Raw genomic sequence first — 24,160 nt, 5'->3', positions numbered from 1 at the left:
GGAAAAGGTGGGAGAACACCACACTCACATCTAATTCACTCCACCGTTTTGCTGGGACCATCTAGGTAAAAATGCTGCAACCACAGGGTAACTCTACATGGCTAAAAGTTAAGTCATGCCATGGTGAATTTCAGAAAATTAAAATAATTCTTTGGTATAACCAGTTCAAACACAAAAGTTAGCTGTGAGGAGCATAGTGGGGTTGGCTTTCAGAAAATTATGTTATATATATATATATATGTATATGTATGTATGTGTATATGTGTGTGTATATATGTGTGTGTGTGTGTATATACATATGTGTATATATGGTGTCTCTTCAGGACTTTGAAAATGACGTCGCTGAATTTAACCAGAAAGTAGAAGACCTCGACCGAAGACTGGGGACTATCTTTATTCAAGCTTTTGATGATGCACCTGGCTTGGAGCATGCCTTTAAGGTTTGTGTAAATGGGGCAAGAGCCACTGTGTCCTGGATACTCCCCCAGCCCTCATCAGAGGATGATATGGATATCTTTCCAACTGTTCTGTTCCTGCAACTATTAATTATTCTTATTAATCTATTAGAGAAGGATGTGGGAATCCTTCTCATATCAAGAAAGTGTGCAGAACTGGGATTCTCAGGCTGAGTACTTATGCTTTCCTGAAAATGTAACAAGGTAAAAATACTTTTAAGAGGAATTTCGGCAGTGATCTCTTCAGGTGCCACACCATTATCCGTAGGGAAAGTGTGACCGTGCAGTACCATGGCTATTGAACCATGGTTGCTAGGTTGATTCAATCTAGAGCAAACCACCTCCCAGGTAATGAGTGATAGGTTTCAGGCATCGATCACTGGAATAAGATTTTTGCTCTTACCATATCACGCTCAGATCAGGTAGTAGAAAGTGTATGGAGGAGAAGGTTTAGGACAAGGCATAGATGATGAGTAGGTCAGTGACTGCACAGCTGAAAGCGCTGCATCGTGAGACATGAAGACTCGGTGGAGCATGATATGTCTTCCACCAAGCAACGAAGAGGCTTATTCTGGGCCCGGCGCGGTGGCTCACGCCTGTAATCCCAGCACTTTGGGAGGCAGAGGTGGGCGGATCACGAGGTCAGGAGATTGATACCATCATGGCTAACAGGTGAAACCCTGTCTCTACTAAAAATACAAAATAAAAAAGTTAGCCAGGCAAAATAAAAAAGTTAGGCGGGCGTCTGTAGTCCTAGCTACTCGGGAGGCTGAGGCAGGAGAATGGCCTGAACCCAGGAGGCAGAGCTTGCAGTGAGCCAAGGTCACGCTACTGCACTCCAGCCTGGTGGACAGAGCAAGGCTCTGTCCCAAAAAAAAAACGGCTTATTCTATAAAATTTTAAGGATTCCACTAGTTGGTGGAAGTTACAAGAAGTCACATTGTGGTTCAGTAGAGGAAAGAGGTTTCTGTCAAAGCTGTTTAAGATGGAATGGACTTCTTCAGCAAGTAGTTCAGTTTCTGGGCACTGAAAATATTCAGACACAGGATCTGTGATGGGTGGGACAATTGTAGAAGAGGCTTCAACCTGGATGGATGGATCTGTGCTATTCTAGAATGTTTGGTAACCCAAATGCAGCAGGCTTCATTAGCCATTGAGTTTATATATACATGTAACCTTTAATAAATACCGTAATTCACATTGGAAGGCTTTTGAGATTCCCCTCTCCAAGCATTTGAACCAATTCCAGTGAAAGGGCTTGCCTGTGTCCACAGAATGCTCAAGCATGCCACCTCTCCAAGCGTTTGAACCAATTCTGGTGAAAGGGCTCACCTGTGTCCACAGAATGGTCATGCATGCCATTATCTGTCAGGGCTCACTGAAACTCTGCTTCTCAGGTAACTTGTGGGGCTGAAACTCCATCTGTGCACTAAGGATGCCCAGCCCTACCCATCATATAGATCCCTCTCCACCAGAGATGTTCAGGAGACTTCAAGGGATGCCTCACAAGTATTCTCAAGTCACTTTGAAGTCTTTGAAATCACGGCATCTGCTACATGTCTACAGACCCCCTTTAAATTTTATCTGCCAAGAAGGGTGCCTGAAGGAGTCTTGCCATTGCTTTTCTTCTGATGGTCCCACCATGAAAATATCTCAGTGTGGGCCAAGGGCATGCCTCTTTGGGTTCAAAAATTCCAATCCTTGAAATTTTATGGTAGAGTAGGGGTCTGAGCAGAAGTAGAGGGAGACCTTCCCTCTACTGACGCAGCACTGCTTATACCCAGAGTTTCAGAGGGCTCATAAAAGCAGATGATTTATCTTCTGACCTTGACTCCTCTTCTCAGCAGAGTTTCCAACCCAACCCATGGAAACTAGTAGGAAAACCATAACCCTCTGATCCCTTCTGCCTACTTTGTTTCTCTCTTTTTGGTGATCTCACCAACAAGAAACTAAAACCCTTCCTTTATCCCCAAGCAAAAGCAAAATCTCCAATGGACATAAGCTCATGCAGAGAAGAACTTTTTCAAGCCTGGGGAGTAGGGATCAGAGAGAGTACCTGACTCTGGATCTCCTTCTGCTGCTATAAGATCATCCAACTACTAGGTGGCCTCCCAGTGGACATGAATCCATGAGTACATCCGGGCCAAGGGCTGCGAATAGAGGGTGCAGGCTGGCCATGGTGGTCCCTCAGTGCACATACCTGTACTTCCTCAGTGGAAGATGGGAGCCATAGAACTCGGTGGAGTCCGGCTCTCTTATGCTTCCATTGAGGCAGAGCTACTTTTTACCGTCTCCAGAGATCTGGGTGATTGTTTTGTGGAAGAAAGTGTGACCCTAGATCCTCCCCAATGGAAGGCTTTTTAACACCTTTAGAGAGTCCTTAGAGTGCCTTGGAATCATTTAGGAAATCCAGTCAAGCTGTCAGGTCTGGAAAACATCTGGCCAGGGACCCCGTATTTGGCCTTTCTCCGTACGTGGTCATTCTGCATAACATGGCCTGGACACCTCGGACTTCTAGGAGCCGTCTAAGATTATGAGCTGATGCCAACCAGCTCCTAGAGCTTGCACTCCGTCCAGGCTTTGCATGCCAGTGAAGCAAAAAAAATGGCCCAACCTGCAATAAGGAGGTAGGATAAAGAGCATAGGGTCTTAGACAAATACAGACTGTTCAGCTTCCAGTTTTAAGACATGTGGATGTAATTTTATATCGTGTTTCTCATGTTCTTTGACTTAAAGCAAGGGTTCCAATTTTTTTTCTACAAAAGGTCAGAGAATAAATATTTTAGGCTATGGTACATGTGTTTTCTGTCACATCCTCTTTTTCATTTTATTATTTATTATTTATATTTATTTATTTTTAAGAGAGTCTTGCTCTGTCACCTAGGCTGGAGTGCAGTGGTTCGATCTCAACTCACTGCAACCTCTGCCTCTCGGGTTCAAGCGATTCTCATGCCTCAACCTCCCAAGTAGCTGGGGTTACAGGCACATGCCACCATGCCTGGCTAATTTTTTTTTTGTATTTTTAGTAGAGACGGGGGTTTTGCCACGTTTGCCAGGCTGGTCTTGAACTCCTGGCCTCAAGTGATCTGCCTGTCTTGTTCTCCCAAAGTGCTGGGATTATAGGCATGAGCCACAGTGCCCAGCCCTCTTTTTAATTTTTTTTAAATTCTTTTTTTAATGCAAAAACCATGCACTGACGCCACAGGCCAGACTTGGGCGGGTTTGGCTGCCTGCTGCTGTACTTTGTCACCCCCTGGCTTCAAGCACTAGGTGGAGATGAGAGGTTATCATGGAAGGCACGTTTAGAAGCAGAGTATTGGTATATCCTAAATATAACTGAAGTCCTACATGGCCTCATCTCAGAAAAGCATCACAATCGAAGAAACACAGTCCAGGAGCCAGAAAGTAATTACAAGCATTTCACATCTTGATTTTGCTGCTCCAGGAAACACTGAGGGATTAGGGCAGTCTGAATGCACCGGAACACATCTTCAGAGCAAGCTTAGCATCACCGCCATTCTCAGGGCACCTGCTCTCAGAAACTATTTCCTTGTCCCCATTCTCAAATTTTAGCCCTTCAAATTCTCCCCAACATCCAGCTTACTTAGCAGCTTTTTCTGTTCCATCATCACCTTCTTTCTGTTCTAGGTCTTTTTTTTTTTTTGAGACAGCATCTCGCTCTGTTGCCCAGGCTGGAGTGCAATGGTGCGATCTTGGCATCTTGGCTCACTGCAACCTCCGCCTCCCAGATTCAGGCAATTCCCTGCCTCAGCCTCCTGAGTAGCTGGGATTACAGGCACCTGCTACCAAACCCAGCTAATTTTTGTATTTTTAGTAGAGACGGGGTTTCACCATCTTGGCCAGGCTGGTCTTGAACTCCTGACCTCGTGATCCACCTGCCTTGGCCTCCCAAAGTGCTGGGATTACAGCCATTGCACCCGGCCTGTTCTAGGTCTTAATTATGTAGCTCAACTTAACCTTTCTGGGATCTTTAGTTGTCCCTTTGTTTATCGGTTTATCCAGATTCTTGTGCCAAGTAGAGCTGGGGGTAGGTAACTCAGCAGACAGGAATTCTCTGTCAGAAGCAAAGGAGAGGAGAAAGACTATGAATATCATCCACATATGAGTAATTACTGGTCCAGTTCCACAATAACACTGTTCACTCTTCTTACGTTTTTAGGCATATGAAGGAAAAACCAGAGCACTGGATATATATGACCACAGAAAGGTTTAATCTGTGATTTATTTTTCCTCTTTTTCCTCCACCTTCCCTACAGCTGCTAGACATAGCAGGAAACCTCCTTGAAAGACCACTGGTAGCGAGGGATACATCTGATAAATACCTGGTCCTCATCCAAATGTTCAACAAAGATCTGGATGCAGTGAGGATGATCTACAGTCAGCATGTCCAGGAGGAAGCAGAACTTGGTAGGCTTGTTGAAGGGGATTTTGATGGGGACGTTCTGTTACTGGGAAGAAGCAACGCATTCCTCTTGTATTTGTTAAATGTCCATGTATGGATCCATACATTCTCTAAAAAGAGCAAGCACAACCTTCTTGCTTGAAATTCCAGACCACCTTGGGTGACCAGGGAGCTCTCTGAACTGTGGCTTTCCCTGTTTCTGGGGCTGAGATTGGCAGGCTGACCCAGCGTGGTGCAGTCTTGACCACCTCCGTTCAGCTGAGACCTTGGCATCATGTATGAGTTGATCCTTGATCAGTGTTGCTACACTGACTAATCTTCAACACACCTCCATTCCAAAATAAATGTTTGCATGCCTGAGAAAAGTTTCTTATGCCTTCCAATGCCATAGCAACCATGCTTCTGGTGGGAGGAACCAGCAGGAGCCCTCCAAAGGGCAGTACCGTGCCAAGGCATGATGTCTCCATTTTTATTATGATGCTTAGAGTCAAAACAAATGCATTTCAGTTTTACATACATTTATTGAATCCTTACTACATGCCAAACATGCCTGTGGCTATTGTATACTGTGGCAGGTCAAGGTAAGGGATAAAATAATTAATATGAAAAGGTGATTCTTTATAGAATGTTGAGTATCACTCAACTTGAGCTATAAAGAATGGTAACAAGCTGGGAGCGATGGTGTGAACCTCTAGTCCTAGTGACTCAGGAGGCTGAGGCGGGAAGATCACTTGAGTTCAGGAGTACGAGGCTGCAGAAGCTATGAGCCTGCCACTGCACTCCAGCCTGGGTGACAGAGCGAGACCCTGTCTCTCAAAATAAAATAAATAAGGGCCGGGCACGGTGGCTCAAGCCTGTAATCCCAGCACTTTGGGAGGCCGAGACGGGCGGATCACGAGGTCAGGAGATCAAGACCGTCCTGGCTAACACGGTGAAACCCCGTCTCTACTAAAAAATACAAAAAACTAGCCGGGCGAGGTGGCGGGCGCCTGTAGTCCCAGCTACTCGGGAGGCTGAGGCAGGAGAATGGCGTGAACCCGGGAGGTGGAGCTTGCAGTGAGCTGAGATCCGGCCACTGCACTCCAGCCTGGGTGACAGAGCAAGACTCCGCCTCAAATAAATAAATAAATAAATAAACAAACAAACAAATAAATAAAATAAAATAAATAAGAAACAAATAAAATACATTCCTATAGTCAATCGCACAGTGCTCTGCATATAGTGGGTGCTCAATAAGTGGTTATTGGACTGAATGGCCTCTGGCATCTGAAAAATGATGCCATTTGGAAGAAATAAATTACTGACTTCTTATGATGAAAAGAAAAGAAAGAACAAGAGACTAAAACTCTTCCTTCCTCCCCAAGCAAAGATGCATTGTGGATGGGAGATTCGAGGGCAGGTTTATGTAAAAGGTAGTCTTGAGCTGAGCCCTAGAAGTTGGGAGATCAACAGTAAAGGAGAGGAGGCAAAGGCCTTCGGAGAAGACATGAGAGGATACAGAAGGTGATCAGCTGGGCCTGCCTGTAGCCAAACAAGGTGTGCAGAAGACACCCAGTCAGCCACGGCATTTGGGGTCAGCTTGGGAAGTGCTCAGAGTGCTGGGTTAAGGAACTTGGAATCATGATCGAGGGTATGGGAAATTATCAAAGGCTTTTAAGTAGCTGAGCAACAGGATCACTCTGCTTGCTAGTAAGTTTCATGGTGAGGTCATCGAGAATTGCCTCCACTTGGAAGTCATTCCAAGAAAATCCATTGACCAGGCTTTATGTGGGATCATCCCCATGACTTCTTATGGTCAGATACAGAGTTTGGAAACTCAAATGTCTTCAGAAGCTATAGCGGTAACAAATGACCACGACCTTAGTACCTTAAAACACCACCACCCATCTTTCAGCTAACAATTCTTTTTTTTTTAGATGGAGTCTGGCTCTATTGCCCAGTCTGGAGTGCAGTGGCATGCACAGTATCAGCTCATTGCAACGTCCACCTCCCCAGTTCAGGTGATTCTCCTGCCGCAGCCTCCAGAGTAGCTGGGATTACAGGCACCTGCCACCACGCCCGGCTAATTTTTTGTATTTTTAGTAGAGTCAGGGTTTCACCATGTTGGTCAGGCTGGTCTTGAGCTCCCGATCTCATGATCTGCCTGCTTCAGCCTCCCAAAGTGCTGGGATTACAGGCATGAGCCACCGCGCCCGGCCATCAGCTCACACTTCTGTAGGTCAGGAGTCCAGCATGGTGCATCTGGGTTCTCTACTCAGAGAGAATCCCAAAGCTGAAATCAAGGTGTCAGCCAGGCTGAGTTTGCATCTGGAGGCTCTGGAGGAAAAATCCACTGCCATCCTCCTTGCTGTTGGTAGAATCCAGTCCCTCATGACTATAGGAGTGAGGTCCCCATTTCCCATTGGCTGTCAGTCAAGGGCCACTCTTAGCAACTAGAAGCCATCTGCATTCATTACCATATAGCCATCTCCATCTTCAAGCCAGCAACAGGACGTTAAATCCTCTTATGCATCCAATCTCTGCCTTCCTCTCCTGCCACCAGCCTGAGAAAACATTCTGCTTTTAAGACCTCACCTGATTAGGTCAGGCGCAGCCAGGGTCCTCTTCCTCCTGCCATATGACATAGCATGACCACAGGAGTGAGGTCTCATCATAGCCACAGTTTCAACCTATGCTTAAAGGGGAGAGGAGTATGTGAGGGTGAGGGTCATTGGGGGTCATCTTAGAGTTTTGCCTATCATGGAGGACAAGCTGGAAATGAAAATCATGGATCTGGACTGAGCATGGTGACACCAGGGAAGGGTGGTACACGTGGTGAAATAAAGGAAGTGGCCACTTCTCTAGTCGCTAGTTAGAAATGCCAGCGGATTCTTGCTAATCTTGTCATTTTCTCCGAGAAGCTAGGAAGTGAGATTCTTTAAAAAGTGAAACCTCACATTTGTTAAATCTTGACAACTAAATATAAGCAGACAAACCCAATGCCTGGGCTAACATAAACATATCTAATCTGTGTTGACTCGAGTCCAGAGCTTCATAATCCATATGGCCTGCCTCATTCATCATCTTACGGAATTCTCGTAGGAACCCTGGAAGTTAATTAAGCAGGGAAGATATTATTCCCATTTTATGGATGTGAAAATTGAGACCCAGAGTGATTGAGTTGTCTGTTTAAGGGAGTGTTTTAACCCTGACTGTCCAATTAGAGTCATCTTGAGAGCTTTTAAAAAACACTCAATGGTGGCCGGGTGCAGGGGCTCACGCCTGTAATCCCAGCACTTTGGGGGGTCGAGGCAGGTGGATCACCTGACATCAGGAGTTGGAGACCAGCCTGATCAATATGGTGAAACCCCATCTCTACTACAAATACAATAATTAGCCAGGTGTGGTGGTGGGCACCTGTAATCCCAGTGACTTGGGAGGCTGAGACAGGAGAATCATCTGAACCTGGGAGGCAGAGGTTGCAGTGAGCCAAGATTGCACCACTGCACTCCAGCCTGGGCAACAAGAATGAGACTCTTTGAAACACTCGTGGCTGGGCCCCTCCCAGAGCAATGAAATCAGAATAGCCTAGGCAGAGGACCCAGGTCCCCTGAGGCTGAGAGTGTTCGTCTCAGGGTCATTCTTTCTTCCTGCTTATGTGCTCCCAGGGTGACTTTAGTCTGGAGATAATGAGGCAAAAGTGGAGTACCTGGCTGGAGGCGTTTGCTGGGTGGAGAGGGCTGAGGTGCTCTAGACTCATTTCGGTCTGTCTGTACCATGTCCCCAGGGTTCTCACCGGTGCACAAGAACATGCCCACTGTGGCCGGCGGCCTCCGCTGGGCACAGGAGCTGAGGCAGCGCATCCAGGGTCCTTTTAGCAACTTTGGACGCATCACACACCCGTGAGTATTGTGTTCCTGAAAGACAGATTTGTCTTGGGCTGCTGTTCCTGCTCTGGAATCCGAGTGTTGTAGAAATGCAACCCGCTTAACGAAAGCAAGAAAATCACCTTCCTTTCTTTCCATTTCCAGCAAGGGATTAGACACCCATTGGCCAAGCAGTCACGATATTGATGCATTTAGACTTCGGGCAGGGCCCTTGGTGTGAAGTGAGGTGTAACTGGCTGACTCCTTTTGCTCCGGGCATTCATTTCTGGAGGACAATGAGCCAGGAATTTTAAGCTCTTGGAGTTCTTCCACATGTCTCCCTTTGATACCATGTCTCCTTGCTGCTGAGACCACTGGAAAATAATGAAGTATGAGGTCTCTGTCCATATTGGGACAACCCTGGGAAACCTGTTAAAGATGCACGTTCCAGGGCCTCACCTGTCACTGGCTGAATCTGAATCTGGCATGGGCTGGGGATCTGCCCCTTCGGCAAGCTCCTCCTCTGATTCTGATGGTGACCAGGTTTGGAAACTGTCAGCTTGCTTCCTAGCTGAGGTTAGAAGCTGAGATAGAAGCATCTCAGCTGCTAATTGTGATACTGTGTTTAAGACGCTGCCTGAGGAAAGGCAGTCTTTCTCTGATCCCTCTTTCTAAAAGACTTAATCTTGCTGAGAGCACACAGGTTTTGGAAAACACAACAGAAGGAAAGGAATCAAACTCTGGCCATTGGGCTCACAGGCGTTTTGGAATTAGGAAGAGCCTTAGAGACCCTCTGGCCTAAGTGGGAAGACTCAACACCGTCAGAGGCCAGACAAAAGGATGGCCAGGATGGGGTCTGCAGGGGGCCACCAACACCCCACTCCAGCATTGCCAAGCGGAAAAGCAGACCCAATGTGAGCAGTCTCCCGACTGGTGGAGATAAGCTGGAAACTGGATTTGAGAGTTGGACATCCAATTTTCCAATGATCAAGGATTCCATTTTTTCTCAAACTGCGCAGATCTAACAAAGCATGCCTGTGAGGCTGGTCTGCCCTGCAGGTGACCCATTTGCAACATCTGCTTTGGTCTGGGTGAGATCTTTATTTTCAGATGAAGAAATGGAGGAAATGAAGAGAGAAGTGAGGTGACTTGCCCAAGGTCCTAGAGACAGCCAAAGAAAGAACTGGAAGAAATGCCTGGTTCTCCAGGCTCCTAATCCAGAATGCTTCCTGGGGACCCCCAGCCCTGGAAGTTTGGTGGGGAGTAGCTCTGAGCCCTCATGCATCTCAATCAAGCAGCAGAAGGCAGAAGGGAGAAGATAGGTGAATGGGGTGGGGAGGGATGCCAGGGCTGCCCCTAGAACGTGGACTGCCACAACTGTCACAGGTCTGGTTCCCAGGAAGGAGACCTATGATGTGTGCAGGAATTTATAGAGAATCTTTCAGGAATCGCACCCATGAGGGAGGGAGGGGGAACAGGTTGGGCAGAGAGAAGTTGAGCTGCTGAGCTGTAGGAAAGTTGCAATGGGTGTCTCAGCCGGTCCTCCACGGAGCTTGGGCCCTTCAGAGCTGTTCTGCCTCTGTACCCCCACATCAGCTGGTTGGATGTGGGCTTTCCTGGGGAGGGGCATGACCTTTGGGCCAGGCAGCTCTCTTTGGCCAAAGCTGTTCCCAAAGAGGGAGGCAGTGGTGATTCCGCAGCAGCCAACACTCCTGGCTGGAGGGGACAGGGCGAGGCAGGGGTTGAAGCAGGGAGGTTTGGAGGGGTACGAGGGCTTGGTCCCAAGAGGGAATCTGGAAGGTACACAACAGAGACCTCTATAATTCCCGTGAAAACTCCCCCTTGTTTTAAAAATGATTCAAATGTTTACTATGGGCCAGGTGCAGTGGCTCACGCCTGTAATCCCAGCACTTTGGGAGGCCGAGGCGGGTGGATCACCTAAGGTCAGGAGTTTTCGACCATCCTGGCCAACATGGTGAAACCCCACCTCTACTACAAATACAAAAAATTAGCTAGGCATGGTGACAGATGCCTGTAATCCCAGCTACTCGGGAGGCTGAGGCAGGAGAATCGCTTGAATCCCGGAGGCAGAGGTTGCAGTGAGCCGAGATTGCACCATTGCACACTGGCCTGAGAAACAAGAGTGAAACTCCGTCTCAAAAAAAAAAGAGTGTATTCTGCTCTATAATAGGTATTGATTGGTTATTGAAAATGTTTTAGATTCCTCACCATGAAGTGACATGGAAACTGCAGGAATTTCACTGTTCTTGTTCCTGTGACTTCCCACTCAGCCACACGCCCTTGGGAGAAGCCTCACTCTGCTCTGGCCTCATTCTTTTCTAGATACAAAACTGAGACCTGGGGTTGGGGCCTGTGGGGCTTGTGGAAATCACACAGCTTGGGAGGAGAAAGCGCCCATTCGGGCTGAAGCACATTCCACCTCTCCTTGCTGCCTGGTAGATGCATCTGCCCTTTCATCACGAAAGTGAACTGAGTAATTGAGAGGGGAAAAATGCCAGCAAATTCACTGCTTTCTCTGCAGGCGCTAGGGCTTCTGTGGAAAGCTCGAGGGATCTGGTGAAGAAATCCTGTGTTGGGCCAGGAGCAGTGGCTCACGCCTGTAATCCCAGCACTTTGGGAGGCCGAGGCGGGCAGATCACGAGGTCAGGAGATCGAGACCGTCCTGGCTAACACGGTGAAACCCTGTCTCTACTAAAAATACACAAAAATTAGCCAGGCGTGGTGGGGGATGCCTGTAGTCCCAGCTATTCAGGAGGCTGAGGCAGCAGAATGGCGTGAACCCGGGAGGCGGAGCTTGCAGTGAGCCAAGATTGCACCACTGCACTCCAGCCTGGGCGACAGAGCGAGACCCTTTCTCAAAAAAAAAGAGAAAGAAATCCTGTGTTGGTTTAAAGAGCAAATGGATTAGTAAGCTGCCTCTTTGCCAGCAGGACAAACAGAAACAAACCTCCATATAGTTAGTGTGAAGGTTTTGAAGAATTAAAGATACTTCACCAATTTTTTCCAGGAGCTGGAGTTTCATTAGTGTTGGAGTTTCATTAGTGTTGCAGCAAGTGTCAAAACCAGTGGGTAACGGTACCTCGAGCCACACTCTCTTCTGTGGTCCTTAGCATTCCTGCAGAAGCCTCCGTGTGTGTGTCTGTGTGCACTTATGTTTACACATGTTATATGTACATGCATGTGCACTGTCACGTATGTGCATTACATGTGCACATGTTTCAGGGGTAAGAGCTGGGAGGGACCCTCATGTAAAAACGCGAAGAAGTGGTAGTGTTTCAGATCACGTGTTCTAGATGGATTTCAGAAAAGGAGAAACATATATATTTAAATATATAAAAATCATTTTAATATACATGTACCTACATAGGTATTTACCTGTCATATATTGTTATAGATAATCATGTATGACTTACACAATGGGGTTATGTTCTGAGAAATATATCCTTAGACAATTTCATCATTATGTGAATATCATAGAGTGTATTTTCACAAACCTATGTCTATGGTCTAGCGTATTGCTCCTAGGGTACAAATGCGCTATGGTCTAGCATATCCTAGGAACAATATGCTCTATGATCAATTTGCTGTATGGTCTAATGTATCACTCCCAGGCTACAAACCTGTGCAGCGTGTGACTGTCCTGAGTATTACAGGCAATTGTAGCACTATGGTAAGTGTTAGTGTATCTAAACATATCTGAACATAGAAAAAGTACAGCAAAAAATAAAGTATAAAAGATAAAAAATGGTACACTTGTGTAGGACACTTACCATAAACGGAGCTCGCAGGACTGGAAGTTGCTGTAGGTGAGTGAATGCGAAGGCCTAGGACATTACTGTACACTTTTATACGATTGGCAGCACAGTAGGTTTGTTTACACCAGCATCACCACCGGCATGCGAGTAATGCCTCGCACCATGTCAATAGGCAATAGGAATTTTTCAGCATCATTAAAGTCTTACGGGACCGCTGTCATACACACATATATATGTTGACCAAAATGTCATTATGTGGTGCATGACTATATATAACATTGATGGTCTGAAATACAGAAAATTATGGCACCTAGAATTTTTTCACATCTCAATTTCCCTTTTATTCAGGTTTTTGAAGGACCTCACATACCTGGCGCGTGACTGGCCCAGCTAGGTGGGGGTGCTGGTGGAGCTACAGGCAGGAAACTCTGACACTTGCAGAGCTGCCTGCATTTCAGGAAGTGCAGATGCCCTCCAGTGGCCAGAGTAAGATGTTTGGGAAGAAGAAGGGCTCTTTCAGGGCTGTTTGGAAACCAGCCAAGGAGCTGTTCACGCTGTTCTTTGGAGACTGCAGTTTGTTCCTCGAATAATTATTTTAACTTCTTCTAATTCTGTGTCACTTTTTCTCTTTTGTACGAGTAGTTGCATGGAATCTGCAGAAGGAAAGCGAATGAAACAAAAATATGAAGATACGCTCTCACTGCTAGAAAAGTAAGCAACTTCTGGGATTGTGTGGGTCTGCAAATTGCACAACCTCCACGCTGTCTTCTGCAGCTCTGAGTTTATGCAGATTCCTCATCTGCATAAACTCATGGCTCTGAAGTATCACTCTATGTTTTATGTTATAACAGTGATATTTGTGAGTACTGTATTTCCGGGTTGCACACACCTAGGGTCTCTGGGGAATTCAGCTCTATTCTGGAAATAAATACTTTTCCAGTGCAATTTTGCTGGGAGTGTGAACTACAGCTAGGAGTGGGGTGCTACTCACGGAACTCCAAGATGGGAGTCACGGAAAACTGCAACAGCTGCTTACTCAGCAGAAGCAACAGTGCCTGCTGCGCAAAGAGACAATAAGTTTTAAAAAGTCCTTCCTGCATCGTTTTATGGAGAAAGCGTAAGAGTGAAAATTTTAGATGACTTCAAAGTTGTTCCTGCTTTAAAGCTGAATAAGTCTTTCGGGGGCTCAGGGTCTAGAAACGGCCACTATTTTGCCTTCTTCTGCCATTTGTTCTTTCTCCCGGTTCAGGAGGGAAGAATGGTGGCCCTTGCGATTATGATTGTGACTATACTTGGCATTGTTCCAGACAGATTAATTAACAGCACCTCTACCTGCCAAGTAACACACATTCCACCCCTTTTACCTCCAAAATAATCTTTCTTCAAGTCCATCCACTCCTCTGTCTCCAACAGCAGCGTCTTCACAAGAGACTGGAACTTCTCCAGGCCGAACTGCTGCAGTGGCTTCCTAACAGTCATTGCTGCCTCCAGATCTGTCCCCCTGAGTACCCACATTGTTACCAAATCCAATAATGTCACCACAGCCACCACCAGCTGGGAGGCCTTGCAGTGGTTCTCACAGCCTCCTTAACATGACGTGAAGAGTCTTCCCTGAGGTGGTCCTGGCCTCCTCACCACCACCTCCAGCCTCTGCCATGCTCTGTAATCCTTGTTTCAAGCACACAGTTTCAAGCATGCTGTTTCTCACCTCTACCCTTTGGCCATGCCAGGAATGCTCACTCTCCCTTTGCCACCCAACCTCTGGCTATCCTCTGAGACTCAGGCAAGCATCCCTTCATCACCTCTCCTATGAAACTTTCCCTGACATTCTCCTTATCATCCCCAACCTCCACCACTGCCATTAGGTGTCTGATTTCCTGTACATTTCTTTCTTTCTCTCTTTCTTTCTTTCTTTCTTTCCTTTCTTTTTCTTTCTTTCTTTTCTTTCTCTCTCTCTCTTTCTCCTTCCTTCCTTTCCCTTCCTTCCTTCCTTTCCCTTCCTTCCTTCTTTCTTTTCCTTCCTCTCTTTCTCTCTCTCTCTCTCTTTCTTTCTTTCGATGGAGTTTCGCTCTTGTTGCCCAGGCTGGAGTGCAATGGCATGATCTCAGCTCACTACAACCTGCCTCCCAAGTTCCAGTGATTCTCCTGCCTCAGCCTCCCAAGTAGCTGACGTTACAGGCATGAGCCACCATGCCCGGCTAATTTTTTTTTTTGAGTAGAGATAGGGTTTCTCCATGTTGGTCAGGCTGGTCTCGAACTCCTGACCTCAGGTGATCCGCCTGCCTCGGCCTCCCAAAGTGCTGGGATTACAGCTGTACATTTCTTTAGGATTGCACTTGCTACACTGTGTCAGGGTGATCTGCTTGCCTGCGATCCCCACCATTAACTGCCTTTACTGTCAGGTACTCATCCATCATTTTTATCCCCCAAGCCCAGCACATGGTAGGTGCTGTCAGTGTGTAATTACTAAATGATGAACGTCCATGAGCTACATAAAGATTAGTGTGAGAGCAAATCTTCCCCAGTAACTTCTTCCAACATTTACTGAGACTAATCACAACTTCCTTATCCCCCCAAAAGATCTCATGGCGTCTTCCTTCTCTTCTGTGATTTAAGCGATGCTACCTTTAGAAATCTGTGGTTACGGCCGGGCACGGTGGCTCAAGCGTGTAATCCCAGCACTTTGGGAGGCCGAGACAGGCGGATCACCTGAGGTCAGGAGTTCAAAACCAGCCTGAACAACATGGAGAAACCCCATTTCTATTAAAAATACAAAATTAGCCGGGCGTGTTGGCACATGCCTGTAATCCCAGCTACTCGGGGGGCTGAGGCAGGAGAATCGCTTGAACCTGGGAGGCAGAGGTTGCAGTGAGCCAAGATTACACCATTGCACTCTAGCCTGGGCGGCAAGGGTGAAACTCTATCTCGAAAAGAAAGAAAGAGAGAAAGGGAGAAAGAGAAAGGGAAGGAGGGAGGAAAGGAGAGAGGGAGAGAGAAAGAAAGAAGGAAGAGAGAGAGGGGGAGGGGAGAGAGAGAGAGAAAGAAAGGAAGGAAGAAAAGGAAGGAAAGAAGGAAGGAAGGAAGGAAAGAAAGAAAGAAAGGAAGAAAGAGAAAGAAAGAAAGAAAGAAAGAAATTTGTGGTTACTTGCAGAAGCTGACCCAGTCTGGCTGGGTCAATGACTAGTAGTATCTTCAATTCATGTTAAACACAGATTATGACCAGGCACTGGGGAGCTGGGAGGGGGCTTATGAGGTGGCTGTTGTCTCTGACCCTCGCAGGTATGAGACAAGACTTTATGAGGACTGGTGCCGGACAGTATCAGAGAAGTCACAGTACAATCTTTCCCAACCACTTCTGAAACGTGACCCAGAGACGAAGGAGATCACTGTCAACTTTAACCCACAGGTTAGTCGGCTGACAGTAGCTCTCTTTTGGGTTTCTGAAGAGTTTCTTTGAATTCTGCTGATTTCAAAGGCATAAAGACTTTTTTTTTTGAGACGGAATTTCACTCTTGTCGCCCAGGCTGGAGTGCAGTGGCACCATCTCAGCTCACTACAACCCCGCCTCCTGGGTTCGAGTGATTCTCCTGCCTCAGCCTCCCAGCATAAAGACTTTTTATAAGACCGTGCAAAAGATGCTCAAAATACTTTGTACCCTGGATTTCTTTTCTGGGATGAATCCTGTGGCGTAGTGTTTTATTAAGTGGCCCATGTTCACATTTTTCACTAGGGTTGCTCAATATATTTGCTTTGATTTTGCACAACAGGAAACACTACAAAAGATCACCAATCATGTAGTAACAAACATAGCCCACTGAGCCTACCTTGAATATTTACCATGCCTGAAGGCCATTGACTAGATGCCGGAGGGCCAACCAAGGGCATATAAGACTTGGCTCCTGCCCTCAAGGAACCCACGGTCTAGTTGGGGGTCACAACCTTAACATGCAAAATTGTATCTTCACTAGATGGCATATGGTAAATCCCAGAGGAGTGGCTTTGGAAATAAGACTCTAGATTAGTGGTTCTCAACTGGTGGTGATTTTGTCCTCCTGGAAACATTTTTGCTTGTCAAACTAGGTGGAATTGCCAATGGCATTTAGTGGATTGATACCAGGGACGCTGCTAAACATCCTGCAATGCACAGGAAAGTGTACCACAACAGTCCAAAAATGTCAATAGTGCTGAGGTTGAGAAACTGTTTTAGATGATCAGTGGGGACCACATCAGCCACAGAAAGTTTAATGCTGGAGAAAAATGATAACTAAAGGTTAGTTTGTATCAAAAATAATATTACTCAGGTTGAAAAAAACGGTATTGGTCACACTAAGCTAAAAGCAGTCACCTACATCTGCCTTGATGGCATGTGCTCCAGAAATGCACTATAGATTGAGCTGAAAACCAAGCTGATAGCATATTGGCATCTTTCAAGAAAATTGCAATTTAAGTGGAACATCGCTTCCTCCTCTGCAATCAAAGTCAACAAGGAATATAGAAGATTCATTTCTTCACTTTGGCAAGACATGAGTCTGTTTAACTTACTGAACCCCTTGGATCAATTTCATTGGCATTCACTGTGAGCAATATTGAATATTAAATGCCCAAAGAGATGAATATCTGGATTACCAAGTAGGCCCACAGTCTCCATGTTATAATACAGTAATTAAGCCCTTGAGATAAATCCTTGGTATAAGATACATTACTAAATCATAATTAAGTCCTTGGTATATAACCATACTTAGTCCTGCATTGAAGATGGACCAGCCTCTATGTACTCCAAGGACAAGGACCTTATCTGCCTTAATGTGTAACACATAGGGCGCACTTCATAGATGTTTGCAGGCCATAGAAGGGAAAGGAGGGAAACAAGAGGATAAAGGTGGGGGAAGAATAAATATTAATACCTAAACTATAATGTGAGTTGATAGAGGACAGCTACAAGCTTAACAAGTCAAAGAAGAACACAGTCACCCCTTGACATACAACTTCAAGCAATGTGGCCAAAGCCGGGCTATTAAGAATGAACAGTGACACACTTCTCAGTCTAGAGGGACATGATCAGAAATTTGCCCCTCTGGGGACAAGATAAGAATCGTATAGGTTAGCCGGCCAGGCGCGGTGGCTCAAGCCTGTAATCCCAGCACTTTGGGAGGCCGAGACGGGCGGATCACGAGGTCAGGAGATCAAGACCATCCTGGCTAACCGGTGAAACCCCGTCTCTACTAAAAAATACAGAACAACTAGCCAGGCGAGGTGGCGGGCGCCTGTAGTCCCAGCTACTCGGGAGGCTGAGGCAGGAGAATGGCATAAACCCGGGAGGTGGAGCTTGCAGTGAGCCGAGATCCGGTCACTGCACTCCAGCCTGGGTGACAGAGCGAGATTCCGTCTCAAAAAAAAAAAAAAGAATCGTATAGGTTAATTTTTTCAAATTTATGTAAATCATTTAAATTATTTTAAATGTCTTATTGTTGGACATTTACATATTTTACCGTTTCATCAGTCTGTATTTCATGGATTCTAGGAGGCCTCTTTTTACATAATTATATCTCTGAAATTGGCATGTTTGTAGTTTAATAGACTGCATGTTTTTCTTTTTTCTTTTGTTGCATATAAAATAATAGTGAATCTTACAACTGGTGACATCTTAATTGGATAAAGCATGGTATAAATAATGCTACAACAAATATCCCTAGTTTTTATTGTATGCATTCTTGATTATTTCTCTAGGATAAAAGTCCAGAAATGCAATTTCTGGGCTAAAGGGCATTCCCATTTTGAGACTTTTCATGCATACTATCAACTTGTTCTTTAGAAAGATGGAACTCAGTCATTTTCCTGCCAACAAGATATTGTTCATTTCTTCAAATAGTTTCCAGACTGTTGAACGAAAAAAAAAAAACCTCAATGTTGTTCAATTTGTGTTTATTTAATTACTAGTAAATTTGAATTTTTATCATGTGTTCATTACTCATGTATATTTATTCTTCTTTGAATTGCCTGTTCATGTCCTTTGCCCATTTGCTAGCGGAAGTGCCCTCTCTTCCTGTGAATTTGTTAGGATACTCAGGAAATATGTGACAGATACTAAAAAATCTGCTCCAAAAATTTTGCCAGTTTAAATGGCCAAATATGTTGGCCATTTTATGTTGATATTTTATGACCAAAAATTTTTATGTTTTATTTTGTGGTTTTATGTTTGTAATGACTTTCTCTACTTTCCTATTATGTTAATAGCCCCAGATCTTTTCTTTTAATTATTTTCTTTTCACTTTTTACAGTTAAATTTTTAGTATCTGTCTTGAGCTTACTTCCAAGAAAACTAGAAGACTGAGTCTATTTCCCCAAAAAGTGGTTAGCATTTGTCTGAATGCTGACTAGGGTTTGCCCTCTCACAATAAAGAATTGGCCCAGAGCACTGGAAGGAGAGCTAGGAGCCAGGTGTCTTTATATGAGGGGGAGATAGGGAGAACCTGGGGCCATCTGTTTCATCACCTGTACCTATGCCCATCAGTCCTCATGGGTTCAGATAGGAACATCAATAAATAGGGAAGGATGAAGAAGAGGGTGCCTGGAAATGCTGTTCTTTCATTGGACTCTTTCTGCTTGGTTTCTCACTTCTTCAGTTGCTGCTAAATTTGGGACCCCACAGAAGTTCGGAGCAGCCTGGATGAGTTCCATTTCCTGAACCCCTAGCATGTTAAGACACAAGGAAATGCCAGCAGAGGGTTACGGAAGTTGTGGGGTATTCCAAATGATTACATTGAATAACTAAAGTTTTATTATGGGCACCTCCTCTCAATCCTGCCAGCGTCTCACTATGACTGTTTCATTTGGAGAGAATGCCAGAAGTCTGAACTTGAGGCTTCTCATGAATGTTGGTAGCCCAGGCCAGATGATTCACCACCACCCTTGATCAGGAACTGGCTGGGCCAGCATAAGCCCATCATTTCCGCAGCCACATTGCCCAAAGCACAGAAGGCAGAGCCCTCCCCTGCTATCGCTCTTGCCTCTGTTCTCAGGTTTTCCTCTTCTTTATGATCTACAGATTTAGGAGCCTTGTTTCTGTCAGAGACATCTTCCTTCTACCTGATACTTGATTTTCCTTTTCTGAGACTAGATTTAAGAAACTGATAGGAGCAGAACTTAAGAAGAGACCCAGAAGATCTTTGGGCCTCCTGGGATTGTCCAGTCCTTGACCAATGCTGCAGATTATTCATTGTCACTGAACGACAGATACTTGTGTTGCTTCTTTTCTCCAGCTGCTTTCAGTGTTGAAAGAAATGAACTATCTTGAAGCCAGAGAGATGACACACATCCCTGAGACAGCAGCAGCCATATTCTCCTCCAGGGATTTCTATCGGCAGCTTGTGGCTAATTTGGAGTTGATGGCAAATTGGTACAATAAGGTTATGAAAACTCTGCTGGAGGTAGAATTTCCATTAGTGGAGGAAGAGCTGCAAAATATTGATCTCTGCCTCAGAGCAGCAGAGGAGACTTTGAACTGGAAAACAGAAGGTAACGGAACCATCTGAAGTCTGACAAAAACATGGAGATTCGAGGATCTAATAAAGTTCGTAGAACCTCCAGTTATTCCCTGGCAATCTTATTTGGGTTTGAAACATAAGTCTGTCTTCTCCTTTGACACATATCCAAGCAGAGAAGGCAAAAAGAGTTGGTATTCCTTTTCTTTCTTCTCTGTGGATATAGTTGGTAAATTTAGAAAACCTTGCTGCCGTGCATGTTGGGAGGCTCAGAGGTTGCATAAGATCTCCTACAGTCTCCAGCATATATTGGGTGCTCCACGAGTGAGAGCTCTTACTATATTATCTTTGTTATTTAATTTTCTTAACTAGATTGTAAACATCTTAAAGCAGTATGCATTGACTTCTCTGGTATCTCTCAATTCAGTATGCTTTCATTGGCTGATTAGTACGTGCAGGATACTGTGTGACAAACTAGAGAGATTTGAGGTGTATGGGACAGGGTCTCTACCCTCAAAAAGCTCACATTTAGTGGGGACAACAGACAGATATACAACCTAAGTTATACGGAGCCATATGATGACTTTCATGAAAAGCCATCATAAAGTGTGACCAATCACAGGAGAGGGATTCACAGGACAGAATCACAGGAGGGAATCACAGGGGAGGGAGATTAATTCGAATTAGGGTCCTCAGAAGGGTTAAAGTTTGGAAAAAAAAAAAAGGATTACAGTTGATTCATGAAAATCTTAGAATGCCATATTAAACAAGTTGGAACTTTAGTTCATGTGCAAGAGGAAAAGACATTTTCAAAATTTAACATGATATAAGTGCTTAAAACATGAAAAGAAAGATTAACCCAAATAAGGTCATCAAGTCTCACTGGTATTTGGATATAAAATTGAATTCCCTAGCAGCTGTGCCAACTTTTGTGTGCTTGGTAAGTAAGCATTACCCCTTTCTCTTCCTCCATAATCAGCATCATGGTAAAGGTTGTCTTTTTAATACAACTAGGGGGGAGAGTATTCTGATGATAATGAAGTTACCTGTATAGAAAAGTCTTATAACACTCGCAAGTATTAAATCCCTACATTTCATAGCAACTAGCCCTTTAGCTGTGCCACTGCAGGCTGTTTCAATTAATTCTATTTCTTTTGAGCAGCAGGCATTTGTGATTATGTCACTCAAATCACCAGTAGTATTCATGATCTTGAACAAAGAATTCAGAAAACTAAAGACAATGTGGAAGAGATCCAAAACATCATGAAAACATGGGTGGCTCCAATATTTAAGAGAAAAGATGGAAAAAGAGAATCCCTTCTTTCTCTGGATGATCAGCATGATCGAATGGAAAAATATTACAATCTCATCAAGGAATCTGGCCTTAAGATCCACGCCCTTGTTCAGGTAATAACCCAGCCACTCAGGCGCACATACGGTAAGTTTAGGGAAAGCATCAAAAAGTGTTTGTGTGCAGTAGGTGATTTGGAAAATGAGGACAATCAATAAATGCAGTGTCTTCTGAAGTCAAGGATAGAAGTTTAAGCTGATAGCAAAAGACTAAAGCTAATAGATAGGCAAATGAAAAGTTGCATTTTGGTATCGATGTGTTGAAATGATTACTATCTTCACGATGGCAACACTTAATAGTCACATAACTTCGGTCTCACACCTGCCCCTAAGGGAAGAGACTAACCACCCCCATCCCAGCTTGCCCACACAACCTAGTGTGGTCCTCCAGCATCATCCTTATAACCCAGCTCCGTAGAACCTAAAGAAACGAAAGGCTACCACGGTGTCCCTAACTGTGTGTGATAAGAGGAAAAAATGCAGAGTGCTGCACTTCAGGCAGTAAAGCTCTGCCCTGCATTAGTGGTCACAGAAACTTGATGTCCCATCATCAAAGACCAAAGCTGCTTTGTGAACAATGAGAAAGGATTATAATATGGCCACCAGCTCCAGCCTTACACAAGTAGCCACAGGGCAGTGTCTGACAAGTTGACTTCTGTGGAAAGTCACAAGTGAATCACAGCTGTTGTCTGTGGATTATCTGTGGTTTGAAGCACAATAAAAATGTTGAGCCTTAAGCACTAATGATTGCTAGAATTAAGAGAAGATAATTACCCCAATTTTGTCTTTGAGAGATAAAGAGTCCCTCAATTTGATGAAATTTTTAACCCCTTCTGTCTCCACATCCAGTAAATCAGTAGCTGTTGTAGAACCCAGGCATCCACTTTTCATTCATCTTTCTTTCATCTGACTGTTCATTCATCCACCCATCCGTCCATCAACTATATTTCCATAGCTGTCCTGGGCACTATATCGAATACCAAGAAAATGTAAGATATAGTCCCCTCTTTGAAGTAGAAGAAAATCATCAGGCAAAAACAAGAAACTACTTAAGATTTTAAAAGTCTCAAATCTGGCCGGGCGTGGTGGCTCATACCTGTAATCCCAGCACTTTGGGGGGCCTAGGCAGGCGGATCACGAGGTCAGGAGATGGAGACCATCCTGGCTAACATGGTGAAACCCTGTCTTTACCAAAAATACAAAAAATTAGCCGGGTGCGATGGCGGGCGCCTGTAGTCCCAGCTACTCGGGAGGCTGAGGCAGGAGAATGGCGTGAACCCCGGGAGGCGGAGCTTGCAGTGAGCCGAGATCAAGCGACTGCACTCCAGCCTGGGTGACGAACGAGACTCCATCTCAAAAAAAAAAAAAAAAAAAAAGTTTAAAATGTATCTATCATCCATCTATCATTTATGTATCTATCTATTATTGATCTATCACCTATCTATATGATGACAAATGCTCAAATCCATGCTCTTGAAAGTCAGAGTGAGGAAAAAACGTAGACAATTAAATTGCCAAATCAGTGAGACAAGCACAGTGACCTAGAGAAAAAACACATATTGTAACATTTTAATTATCCAGGGGTCAACCAGAAAATAACCAAAAATGGCCACAAGCCGAAATACCACAAAAGTCTCTAAAATTTCAGACACTTTAATAATAATTCTTATTATAACACAATAATAGTAGTCGATATTTATCTAGTATCTACCATACACTACCGCACAGTGCCAGGCACTGTCCTGAGCACTGTCCATTTCATTTAATTCTCATGAAAATCAGATACTTTCATTATTATTTTATTGATGAGAAAGCGAAGGCACAAAGAGGTTAAATTAATTGTCTATAGCTGCCCAGCTAACAGGAGGCAGAACTGTCTGACTGCAGCTCTGCATTTATCCGATATATTACACAACCTCCAGGGTAGTCATAAACGTCCCTGAGGTCAAATACAAAGCTTAGTAATTAGGCCTTAAATAATGTTTGCCTTTTGATAATTTAAATATTTTTAGACAAAAACCACTGAACAGAAACTCCACGAACAGAAGAAATTTTTATCTTTTTCTGCTAATTGGTACATAGGCACCCATCACCCAAGCAGTGTACACTGTACCCAGTGTGTAGTCTTCACCCTCACCCCCTCCCACCCTTTCCCCTGAGTCCCCACAGTCCATTGTATGGACTTATGCCTTTGCCTCCTCATAGGCAGTTCTCACTCCCACTTTTGAGTGAGAACATACAATGTTTGGTTTTCCATTCCTGAGTTACTTCACTTAGAATAATGGTCTCCAATTCCATCCAGGTTGCTGCAAATGCCATTATTTCATTCCTTTTCATGGCTGAGTAGCATTCCATGGTGTGTGCATGCGTATAGATAGATAGATAGATAGATAGATAGATAGATAGAAGATAAAAATTGAGAAGAGAAATACAATAATTTCTTCTGTTCGTGGAGCTTCTGTTCAGTGGTTTTTGTCTAAAAATATTTAAATTATCAAACGTTATTTAACATATATACACACACCACACACACACACACACACACGTGCACTATGGAATGCTACTCAGTCATGAAAAGGAATGAAATAATAGCATTTGCAGCAACCTCGATGGAATTGGAGACTATTATTCTAAGTGAAGTAACTCAAGAATGGAAAACCAAACCTTGTATGTTCTCACTCATAAGTGGGAGCTAAACTATGAGGAGGCAAAGGCATAAGAATGATTCAATGGACTTTGGGGACTCGGGGGAAACGTATATATCACAATTTCTTTATCCACTCATTGATTGATGGGCATTTGGGCTGGTTCCATATTTTTGCAATTGCAA

At 44.5% G+C, this 24,160-nt stretch overlaps 1 protein-coding gene across 1 annotated transcript in view; it reads left to right on the top strand.

Annotated features, from left to right (window-relative positions):
- Positions 1 to 24,160, top strand: part of DNAH9 (dynein axonemal heavy chain 9) — a 386,382-nt gene that overhangs the window by 33,952 nt on the left and 328,270 nt on the right. The window contains exons 8-14 of the mRNA XM_033184520.1: positions 324 to 440; positions 4,733 to 4,883; positions 8,645 to 8,759; positions 13,142 to 13,210; positions 15,779 to 15,905; positions 19,759 to 20,014; positions 21,146 to 21,387. Of these exons, the coding sequence (XP_033040411.1) occupies positions 324 to 440; positions 4,733 to 4,883; positions 8,645 to 8,759; positions 13,142 to 13,210; positions 15,779 to 15,905; positions 19,759 to 20,014; positions 21,146 to 21,387 (1,077 nt within the window). The remainder of the gene's footprint in view (positions 1 to 323; positions 441 to 4,732; positions 4,884 to 8,644; positions 8,760 to 13,141; positions 13,211 to 15,778; positions 15,906 to 19,758; positions 20,015 to 21,145; positions 21,388 to 24,160) is intronic.

This window comes from Trachypithecus francoisi, unplaced genomic scaffold, assembly GCF_009764315.1.
Source record: "Trachypithecus francoisi isolate TF-2019V2 unplaced genomic scaffold, Tfra_2.0 Lachesis_group20, whole genome shotgun sequence".
In the NCBI taxonomy this organism is placed as follows: domain Eukaryota; kingdom Metazoa; phylum Chordata; class Mammalia; order Primates; family Cercopithecidae; genus Trachypithecus; species Trachypithecus francoisi.
This window is presented reverse-complemented; position numbering and strand designations above follow the sequence as displayed.